The sequence below is a fragment of the Rousettus aegyptiacus genome, unplaced genomic scaffold (genome assembly GCF_014176215.1).
Source record: "Rousettus aegyptiacus isolate mRouAeg1 unplaced genomic scaffold, mRouAeg1.p scaffold_m13_p_6, whole genome shotgun sequence".
Classification (NCBI taxonomy): Eukaryota; Metazoa; Chordata; class Mammalia; order Chiroptera; family Pteropodidae; genus Rousettus; species Rousettus aegyptiacus.
In genome coordinates, this window is record NW_023416309.1 from 39,117,645 (window position 1) to 39,129,749 (window position 12,105).

General features: G+C 38.0%; 1 protein-coding gene across 3 annotated transcripts in view; it reads right to left on the reverse strand.

The window, feature by feature from the left end:
- The window catches only part of LOC107499760 (dynamin binding protein), a 91,302-nt gene that overhangs the window by 55,357 nt on the left and 23,840 nt on the right, over positions 1 to 12,105 (reverse strand). For 2 of the 3 annotated variants that reach the window (XM_016124243.2, XM_016124241.2), the window contains exons 2-3: positions 6,824 to 6,978; positions 4,972 to 5,094 (exon numbers count right to left, since the gene is read on the reverse strand). In XM_016124243.2, coding sequence (XP_015979729.2) covers positions 4,972 to 5,094; positions 6,824 to 6,968 — 268 coding nt within the window. In that variant the 5' untranslated portion in view covers positions 6,969 to 6,978. Of the gene's footprint in view, positions 1 to 4,971; positions 5,095 to 6,823; positions 6,979 to 8,556; positions 10,728 to 12,105 lie in introns of those variants that run through there. The other variant, XM_016124242.2, reaches the window with a different exon arrangement.

Sequence of the window (12,105 nt, forward strand, 5' to 3'; positions counted from 1 at the left end):
TGCCTTTTACGTGGCAGGCATTCATTTTCCATCTGCTAATGACGATGATTCTTCAACTCCAACTCCCTAGTAAATGAATTTAATTTCCCTCCAAAACTAGCTCTATGCTACTAACTTTCTTTTTTCCTCTAATTTCTCCTTTCAAAATATTTATTCCACCTAGTACCTGCTCTTTGCAACCACCCTATTCTAACTCCCATCATCTCGCTCTTATAAACCTTGCCCACAGACACTGCCTCATCTAGTCTCCCAAATGATTCATGCCTAAAATTAAAACGATACCAATTTTATTATATCCTTCCCTGTTCGAACTTTTATCATGAGGCATGAAGGCTTCTTCCTAGTGCCAAAGGCTTCTTCTCTAATAATCCTATTTTGACTACCTAAAATATATGAAAAATAAGTTTGCTTTGGACGCTCTCTTAAGATGTTTAGTTGCTAAGCTACCTAAAGCCTATTTGTATGTTTTCACCTCAGTGCAATTTGGCATTCATATTCCATCATAATCTCCTCTGACCCAAACCCCAGCTATGCAATATTATCTCAAGTATGAGACCCTATTCCACACAAGGGAACTTTCATTGTCTCTTATTCAAGCCTCTCCACCTGAAACCTTAGCACGCTTTTCTAAAAAAAACTTCAGAAGCCCACATTCATCTGGGCCATCGGCTGACTATTAAAGAAATTATTGTTTACATCACTAATTTGGACACTTATATTTTTATATACTAAACAGCATCTAATGTAAAATTTTGCACTTTAGTGGTAGGCACCCAACATATTTTCACTGATTTAATACTGTTTTGCTTAGATGTTCCTGAAAAATAGGGTATTGGTCCTATATTTCTATTTTCTTACAAGTGATATTTTTTTTCCCCACTACATCTAAGGCAATTCCACCAGGACCACAGTGGGAACTCACTAGAGACACAGCTATTGTTCAAACACAAGAGACCTTTTGGTGAATCAGAAGAATAAAAGCGTGACATAACGCCAACACAACTGCCTCTGAAATGAACTGGACTTCTTAAAACTGTAGAATTACAATATTTTCCTTGTTTTGCCAGATCTCCATGAAATTCTTTAAATAGGCCTTATTTTCCTATTTTCAGCTGGCTGACTGTTTGAGAAGCTTGATTACCTGGCAGACTCATTCTGTTGGTTATTACTATATAATAAAATTGAATTTTTTTAAAAAAAATCACTATTTAAACCTTACAAAGTACTTTAGAGATAACTTTGTTCAACACCCTTATTTTATAGCTGTTACTATATATATATATATATATATATATATATATATTTTTTTTTTTTTTTTTTTTTTTTTTTTTTTGCATGAGTCTCTCATTTTCTTCAGAGTGTCATGCTATCATTCCCCTGGCATCCTAGGCGATTTCTTAGGCATGGAGGCTACTTAGTGGTCATTTCCAGACTTCTGAAACAACAACATGGGGAACTCCTGCAAGACAGTGACCAGATTTCAAGAACAGAAAAATAGGAAGTGCGATGACTCCTAGGCAGCCTGAGCCTTTCACTCATGCACGATTATTCCCAGTCACCACACTGCTTGTATCTTCTGGATAGATTTTTTTACTTTAACTAAGAAATTCATTAGGAATAAGATGATAAGAATAAATGCAAATCTTCTTAGAATCTGAATATAACTGACTGTGGGGGTTAGGTTTCTCACTGAACCCTAATGCCCAGAGGACTGTCTGCTTTACACAGACTGACCAGATATTGTACTTAGGTTTCCATATGAGCCATATCGGAACCTTAAGCCTGATATCTCACACAAGACATTGCAAATTTATGACACAAGTGCTTTGACTGATAAATATAATTTTTTATTGGTCTTTTTTGGTGGTTGGAGAGGTAGCCTAGAAACAGGTGGTTTTAGGCAAGGGATAAGTATTCTGTGTTATGTAGGCAATTATTAGTGATATATTATCACTCCTATTAATTCTTTTTTCTCTCCTCTTTCTGTCTTTTCCTTGTCAATATTCTCATTTTGTTGTTCTCGCTCTCTCTTTCTCTCTTGCTTTTTTCTTTTTTCCCTCTCTTTTATGTTTTAGGTCAGTCAGTGGCCCTGGCCACCTGCATCGATGCTTCTAAGAGATAACAATGCTTCTGAGAGATAACATTACAGCTGAGTTTAAATATAGCTCAAAATACAGGTAACAGTACAGAGCAGGTGGATAGCTTCAGGGGAAGGAGAAGGGTGACACCTGCTGGAAGAACCACTCGTGGTTCCGATTCCAGTTAGAATCTCCTTGGGAAAATGGACATGCACACAAAACTTCACACGATTATTGGGAACCAAGGTCCCCTAAAGCACATCTATGAACTCCAGGAATCCCGGGTTGAGAATAATAAAAGTAGCTAATCTTTATTAAGTGTTTACCTTATATCAGTTGCTTTACATGTATAACCTCATCTAATCTTCCCAACTGCCCCAGGATAGGAATTATTAGCCTCATTTTATAGATAGAAAACTAAGGCCAAAAGAACTTAAGTAACAAGCCTAAAGTCATAGCTATTAAGTTGTGGAGTTGGCTTTAAATCTAGGGACATCAGGATCCTTATCCCCTAAGCTATATGGCCTTATCTGAATACATATGTCTACATATTTTATAAAATAATTTTATAATTAAAAACACATCATTTTTTCTCTTATGAATCCCTATATTTCTGAAAGGCAAGTAAATAAATATTAATTAAAGTTAGCATAGTAAAATAAAACAGATCTCAAACATGATCTTGCATGCTTTTAAAATTTTCAAATTCCATCCTGACATATTAAATCACAAAAGTTTTACAGAGCAGGATTCACAGTACTAGAGCACAGGGAAAAAGGAATGTATATAACTCATGCTCGGAGTCACTGATACAGTAGGAAAAGATATTTTCAGTCTAAGAAGTAGAAGGGCCATTCTAAGCAGTACACCTGAAAATCAGGAAGCCTAGACTTGAGTCTTATAAACTCGAAGTGCTTTCATTTTTTAATAATGTTGTTTCCAATTAGTAAAATTAATACCTGTTACTGTGGACTGTCATGTATAGAAAATAAGAGAAATTAAAGTCATTTGTGTCTCCCACTCAACTTCCCAGAAAAAGGCAAATTGCATAGGTATGCCTAACTTCTCCATCCTCACACTGGAGGATACAGAGCCAAAAGAGATATGAAAAGCATACAAAGGAAGAGCTGAACAGTCAGTGCATTTACTGGGGAAGAGGATAAGATAAAACCACTGATGATTAGTACAGCTCTGTCTAGTCTCTTTTCCTGTGTCCCCCCTGGGCTGCACCCTCTTCCTCTGGGCTCCACTAACATCTATAAGCTCATTAGGCTTAATTGGTTAAAAGCCAGTCAAGATAAGATCTACAGACTCCAGGACCCAGCCAGACCTCCCATCAGCCTTGGTACAGGTGATTCACACCACGGTCTTCCTGAGAATCTTAAGTGGCCCTGGGATTCCTGAGGTAACTGCAAAGCACATTCAGGACACATTAGATTAGTCTTCCCAGGAAAGGCATTCGGCACGAAATTCTCTTTTTAGTACCTAATACTTGTGATTGATTACATGATACGTAAAAGCTACTTCCAGAAGCGACACCTTCAAATTCCTCCAATGTTGTAGACATACTGCATATTCCCATTTAGTATATTCCCACACCTACTATTTGCTCCAGGAACCAGGTCTAGGAAAGGACCAGCCCATGTCATCCACATCCTCTGCACAGCTCTGGGGGAAGCCCTTTCTCCACTCCCTCTGACCGGCCTGATGTGGAACACAGCCCTCCAATGGGAGAGCTCTGATAAAATCATGATCTAGTTCTATTTGCCTTTCTAACATGATTAGCAAGGAAGTACACAGAACAGAGCTAGAGGCTCGGTGTAAAGTCAAAGTGCAAGAAACTCTCAAACCTGATTTTGAGGTTAAGGTCAAAAGCTAATATTCCTTTCTTTTCACCGACTAAGGGTTAGGGAGGTTAGTGAGGTTCCCCCTCTACCCTCCCCTTGCATACACACTCACACGTGCACATGCTCACACTCGCTCTCTCACACACATATGTGCACGTTCTAAGAAATAAGCCTATCCCTTCAGTGCCACACTCAAAAGAGCAAGTACAATACTAATAACATACCCAATAAAATCTACCACTTTGATGACTATTCTGAGTCATCGCAAAATTGCCTTGATCATAAGCCAAGTTTGTGGAACACTACTGGTGTCTGTGTTTATGCAGAAATGTATGGACTTAATCAAGTACACGTGTTGAAGCGGTTTACAGTCCATCTTTAGAAATCCATGTGTCTATCAGAGTGCAAGAAGTGAGAAATACTTGGAATATCACTGAGACATGGCTATGACTACCTGTTTTAAACCGCTTCCTTTTAAACTGGTTCTGATAGGAACTTTAATCACAGTAACTAATGTAGAGTAGTAAAATGGGGCTATTTTACATGTTTCTTTCCGTACCACAATTTCTGCCCTACTATCATGCATTAATAGTAATACTGTTAGCAAATCAATATCAGTTTTTATGAGAAAAAGATAAATGTAGTCTGACATGTGGCCACTGCATGAGGCAGTGGAAAAAGGATACTGGATTTATAATCAGGTGATGTGACTTCACATTCTGAGGCCAAAACTTCTTATCTGCAGGTAACAATTCTTTAAATCTCATTTTCATTATTTATTACTGCAGTTAATAATACCCACGTTGCTACCTCCCAGGTCTGTGTTAAGGATCAAATGCTATAACTATAGTGGTGAGAAAACACTGTGGAAATTGTAAAATGCTGCTGAAGTATAAGGTATTGTCATTGTCAGCACTACCTTGGTATTGCCGAAGACTTTCCAGAGGTTAGCTACTTCTAAAAATTCCAAAAAAGATCTAGTTGTCAAAATGGTCCAACTCCACCAATCTAATTTTAAACAGTCTACTCTTAGACGGCCAACTTACCTCGATGGAGAGGAAGACTGTTCAATTCTTGGGATGTAAACTCACAGACGCAGACAAACAGTCTTTCTCCCTCTTTTAGACTGGGGATGGTCACAATTTCTACGAAACTACTGGGAAACTGTCCTGAAAATAAAAGCAAATATTTCCAATATTGAAATTTCTTTTTCTGTCTGTGTACCAGAACAAAAAACTTTTTTTTCCTGAGCCTGTTTATATGTTCTGAATTAAAAATTTGCCAAGTAAGAACACAGAGAATGCAATTCAATCCAATAAGCGTGTACTGGGTGTCACTCTATGCAAGAGAGAAAAATGAGTAAGACAGTCTTGGTCCTCAAAGATCTGAAAGTCTAGTGCAGACAAAATCTAGTTCAGACATAACCAATAATTCAATTCTGAAATCCAGCGTCACAATATAGATATACAAATGGCTATGGAAGTTCAGAGAAGGTAGAGAATGGGTTAGAAATTTTTTTTTTAATTTTATGGTAAAGATAGTATGAGTCTGAAGATAGGTAGAGTTTTAATAGGTAGTAGTAGAAAGACAGGGCCAGTACATTGGAAAGGATCAGAAAGTTTGATTAATTCCACCTTCTAAATATGTCTTCTATCTGTCCACTTACCTCCAGACCCACTACTTTGGTCCAAGCCATCAGCATCTCTCACCTGGATTACTGTAACAACCTCCTATGCCACTTCCCTGTCTTTAGTTTTGTCCCTTCCTATCATCCTTCAATCTGTAACCATAAGCTTTCTAAAAATCTGATACAAATCTTAAAGCACTTAGTGGTTTCCTATTTCCATAACTCCTTACCATGGCATACTCTGTCCTCCATGATCTAACTTCTGCTCATCTCCTGAGCACTATCTCCCCCTGCTCGACCTTCATAGTTCATGCCATATTGAACTTTTTCTCAGTCCCTCCATGTTCTCTTTTGTTCCAGGGCCTTTGGGCAAGCAATTCTCTCTGCCTATCCTCTTTGCCTTGCTAACTCCTACTCATCATTTCTGAGATATCATTTCTACTAGGAAATAATCAATTCTCTCCCAAATGTGGGTTAAGTGTGAATAGAATCTGTTCTAAGAACGGTATAACACACTCCAGCCCAGACGTACAGCCCAGACGTACACACTCCAGCCCAGACGTACATAAGCATATGTAAGTTAAGGACTGAATTTAACATAGGTGCACAGTGCAAACTTCCACTCTTCCCTAAGCTAATTAATGAAAGAAATTGGTGCTAAAGTATATTTAAAGAAATAGAAGAAAAGAAACCAAGTGCATAGAAAACAGAAGGTAGGTACATTTAGGGGAGAGGACAGCTTTAATAAACGTGAGCCAACCATGGATATATGAAGAAGTGAACAGGATGCATCATGCTCCCTTGAAAAGAATGAAAAAAAGGGTGGAAAAGTTAGAAAAAGCCAGTCAGAAAAAAAAATATGATAGAGAGCGCCTTACATTCCATAAATCAGAGATAAAAGTTAGCAAAAAGCAATGGTAAACAACAGGGGGTTCTAAAAAGAGGAGTAATGTGTATTTTCATAAGAAAAATAATGGTGCTGAATATAAAGAATACAGCTTGGGAATGGACAGTAAAGCAGTGAACAGAAAAATGGGCTGGGGACAGCTGGAATCTAACCATCCCAACCTTCTGAAAGAACGAGTGAGGAGCGACGAAATGGTAACAGACATTCTCTCCTTGCTGGTAGAAACCACAGTAAATACCTCCAGAAAACAAAAACAGATTCTGAAGTCTATTGACTCAGACTCCCATTTAAGCTTTATTTTTAATGTGGAAAGAAGAAAGGGCCTGTGGTCCGTTTTATACATAATGAATTATGAGGCTCTTACCTGTAACATCCTCTTTCTTTCCTAGAAGCCAAAATTCATCCACCACGGCCAACACCTCAATAATATCTCCCACAAAGAGAGGCAGTTCTTCTGATACGCTAGGGCAGAAGTCAAAGATAGCTCGAACCACTGAGCCAGGCTCCATGTTTGGTAATCTGGAAAGAAAGGTTAAAAGAAATGGGCAATCATAAATATTTAAGCTACTGTAATACAGACCTATTGTTCGAAAATAAAGCTTAAGCTATATTTATAATTAAGTCAAAACTAAGCAAATAAGAAGTTTATACTCTATACTTTAAAAAAAATCAAAGTACTGTCTCATTTATTTCATTTAAAACAATAATTTCCTCATATACTTTTCATTTGATTCTCAAAGTCATTATGGACTTATGGTATTTAAAAAGTAGGAATTTTAAATACGGCATTTCATTGATTCTCCATAACCATCTTTAAAATTAGGATATGGAGGCTCAGCAAGTTGGGAAACCTGATTTGTCCAACTTCACACAGTTCACAGCCACAGGGCCAGGATTCAGACAGAGGCCATTCTGGCTCCTACCTACTGAGATTGTGTTCGCAAAAAAAAAAAAAAAAAAAAAATGCAATGTGACATGAAGAACAGCAGTAGGATCATGCCTCAATGGCTGAGATTTCAAATGTACTGAAAAGTAAAAATCCATTAAAAAATGAGATGTGTTTAAGCAACAGAAAGGGAGAAAACACAGAGCATATGCTCACCTGTAAACAATCAGCTGAGTAGCTTCATTTCTCTCTAGGTCTTTTACAAGGAGCAGCTGAAGACCTCTAGAGTATCTGGGCCTCAAACCTATTTTTCTTTCTTTCTTTCTTTTCTTTATTTATCAAATATTCATTGGTGCTGGTAGATATGGGGGTTCTAACTTTTATCTCACATATAAATATAATTCTTTCAAAAGGCACTAAGTGCCTAATTACAAAAAAAAAAGAGATGATTATAACTCTGTTGAATTTAAAATCTAAGAAAACAATGATGTGGACAAACATGTTAGGCATATGATAAATATAGTTCAGTATATTAATGCAGAGTGACAATAAGATTTTAATGAATCTTGCATAATATGTATTTTGCATATTTTGCAACATAGTTAAATATTATGTATTAGATTTACACTGTTAAGTAAAAGGAGTATATCTTTGTGTTACGGGAACTTTTTTCTATAATGAGATGACTTGGGTGTACAAGTGGAAGAGAGAAGTGGCTGGTAACATTCCCCACATCCTCTGCCCTCTCCTACCACATATTTTCGTTAAGTATTAAAAATAACCTAATTATAATCATACATGTACTATGTAATTCCCTCATTGAGTCCTCACAACAACCCCATCGTATATTATGGGTACTCGTTTTTTAGGCGAGGACACAGGCTCAGAGAGGTGATGTAATCTGCCCAAGGTCACGCAGAAGTCAGAGATGAAACTGAGAAGCCAGATCTGTCTGTCTTCAGAGCCTTATCCAGGACACTGATGCTGTGAAAGCACGGGGGACAGGGCTGGTACGGTAGGTGCTCCATAAATGGCAGCAGTTACCACTAATCATCATTTTCACAATCAGCTACAAGCTCAAATCTGTGTCACTGGTACAGTATCACCAGAGGATGCGCTACTTCAAGTACACAAGCACTACGGAATTTACCATTTCAACCTTCAAAACTTGGTTAACTTGGACCATGTTTAAAAACAGACACATTATGTACCTCCCTGCCTTCTTCCACAGAAGAGAAGACACTGCACACGATTTACTCTTTGGCTGATGGATGTAAGCTCATTACGAAGACCATAGTGACTGTACTGTGTTGTATAATACATAATACCAGCACTGTTTAACTTCTAGGTCTTTCTCTTTTGATGTCGGCCTTCCTTCTGCTATCAGTTTGTCTCCTCTGTCAACTTTCCACCCTCTTTCTAGATCATTGTTTATAATCTGTAAGGGAAGAGAAACCACACATATACTGCCAAAAATATTAAAAATTCCCAGATAAATAAAAAGTAAACAAGCTCTAAATGAGAGGCTACAAAGTCTTCTGTGGTGGTAAAATACATGTGTTAGTGCTAGAGTTTTTCAACAGTTATTTTTTATGTGCTCTGAGGCCCCGTTCTCAGTTTCTGGCTGTCTTCCAAAAGGCTGAAGTTGCCAGATGTCAGATTTCCACATAAGGGTGGTGTCATAAATATATTTTTCCTAAAACAAATATAATATTTTGCAAACCTCTTTGCCATCTATACATTATTAGAACTCCTCAAGACTAAGCCCACGTGGATATTATTTTCTTTCTACTACATTTTCTCCAATTCCATTAGACTACATATATATCTCATCATCTAAAGTACCAAGTAAAGAATTCACATAAGCCCTGTAGGATGACTTAGAGAGCTAGCCTGTTATACTGAGAAGTAATCCCTGCCATCTGAAAGAGTTAAAGCTTCCCCCTGAGAACCTTTTTGCTCTACAGAAAATGACTCAGAAACAGAGGAGGGTCTGGCTCAATAAATACTTTTACTGACTGACCTCCTACCCTATTGGAATGAGTGTGTAATCGCCAAGGAATACACACCCTGGAAGGGCGCTGAAGTCAGAGCCTGGCTAGATTACAGGATTCATGCATGTAGACCAGGAAGGAGATCTTAATGTCTTCTGTTTAGAGTGGAATATCATAGATTTCATCTCAGTCTTCTCTGCTCATAGTATACACTATGAAAAGCAACTATATTTGTTCCTATCTGGCCCATTTTAGATGCCTGAACATATATTTTGAAACAATCCTAAACAGCTTATATAAGCTGTTCCACCAACTCCAGATGGGAGTAAAAAGAACTGCAGAGGAAATCAGAACACAGATGGGCTTGAAAGAAAGCAGGGGAAATAACTGCCTTTATGGCAAGATGTCAGGGACATCGGGAAAGTCTGCTGTGAAAACAACACCTTCTTCTCTTGCTGGTGAACGCCTACACTTTTACCTTTGGAGAGTCATTCTGCATTTGAAATATAAAGAGCCTTAATTCTTTGAACCCTTTTAACATGTAAAACTCTATAAGGAGAGAGATTTGGGGCTGTTTTGTTCACTGGTCTAGAGTAGTGCTCAACACATACAACACTCTCAAATATCTGGTGAGCAAATGATGTAGTGAACTTAAGGAAAATATATGAAACCGTTCATATCAAAATCTCCATTTGCACTTATCTAAAACTAAACTCTCTAGTCTCCGCAAATAGTTTACCTTCCAGCTTGCATAACAGTGTCATATGAATCTTCCAGATCAAACATTAAAATTTCAAACTTCATCCTCTGCTGCCCACAGACGGTACACTAATGGCAACAGCTACCATTCAAGAATCTATCCCATGCCAGACAGTGAGCTAGGAGCTTGTATCATCACTATACCACAAGGTTGAGACCCAGGCCCTAGTGCCATGGTGCCTGGTTCAAATCCCAGCACCACCACTGAGCAACATGCCTAACTCTCTAGCGAAAAGCGAAGCCGGAACCTCAGGTCAGGTCTGTTTGATTCCAATGCCCATGTTCTTTTTATTACCGACACTGCTTCTCTTATATCTCACTGATTACTCATTCAAAATCTTCTAGGCTTCCATTTTCCTCTCTGGTCCTCCAATATCTTATTACGAAAATTTTCAAACAGTGAAGTTGAAAGAATTTTATACCCGCAACCTATATTCTACCACTAGCATCTTCCTGTAGTTATTTTATCACTTATCTACCTCTTTTTCCATTTATCAATCCATGTTATTTTCTAGTGCATTTCAAATATTTATTTTTATTTTATTTTCGATACATTTCAAAATAAACTACAGACATTTCCTTTCAGTACTCCGGCATATAAATACATACATACACATACACACACACAAACACACACATGTATACACATACACATACATACACATACGTATATATATACACATACACACATGTGTGTGTATGTATATATATACCTTAACTAGAGTTTATTATTTGTTTATAGATTTTTTTGGAAGTTTCATTTCTCTCTCTTCTTGGTCAAAAATATAGTTCTTTTCTCCCCACTAACCTGTCAGTGAACTTGGTTAATCTTTTAGACTGTTGATTTTTACATATTACTCAGTTGCTTAAGAATTTACAAGGCCTTTCTATTTTCTATTATTCATTCACCTATTCAACAAATATTTATCAAGCCAGATGGAGTCAAATTGCTATACAAGCTAAAAATTTGGCTCTACTGAGTCAGCTAATCATTTGACGACCCTTTAACCCAGTATTCTTTAAATATTTATTCCCTAATCCTGTTGGTGGCTGATAGGAGCATTTACTCTCCTCTATTGTCCTAAGCAACTGGCCTCCTATCTCAGAGTATCTACCCTACATAGGGAAAAAGCAAAACCCTGCAGATAACCTGACCACTGACCACTAATCTTAGAAGGAGATTCTTAGGCTTATGTGAGGGAGGAAGGGTGGAAGGAGGAGAAGATATCAGGGAGAAGAGGGGAGAGGAAGGGAGGGAGGAGGGGGGAGGGAAGGGGCGAGGGAGGGAGACCGACATGTAGAAGCTGATTCTTAAATCTGCAGTGATTTTTTTAGTACCTCACTTCTATGGACTACCTCTTAATCCAACTTTACTCCCATGACATCCTAACGAATAGTCAAGATATTATGTGGGGGATAAGCTACAGTTCTTGTCCCCAGGAAGGTTAGCTTGGTTCCCATCAATTTCCCAAAACACATTCTGAGGACACTACTCCCTGTGCTCCAAAATATAAGCCTAAAAACTACATTTCCCACTTGGAGGATCATAAAATATACCAGTATATCAAAGACTGAAACAATCTAGCCAAGAATCCTTTTTAATCCACCTTTTCTAAACTTCTCTGGTACAGCACATTTTTTCAGGTCAAACTTCAATTTTTTTTTTTAACCATCTCTCATGCCACTTACTCATTAAGTAGTCCTCAGTGCCGTCCTATCCAATCAAAATGCTCTCTGCTCCCGTAAAGCACTTTCTGTCTAGAACTTGCTCCTGTGTTTATATGCTGTTTCTTTCACCCACGGTGGATTCTCCTGTCTTTCCACATATTTAAAACTCCTCACTCTCTGCTCCCTCCAAATGATGCCCCTCTCCCCTGCCACCCACCTTTCACGTCTCAGCCCCAACAGCTCCTGCTCTTATGTTATCTTGGAGATTTGTGAGACACCAGACTGGGCATGGAAAAGGTAAAGCCATGAGAGCAAATGTACTAATATTCAGAAATAAAA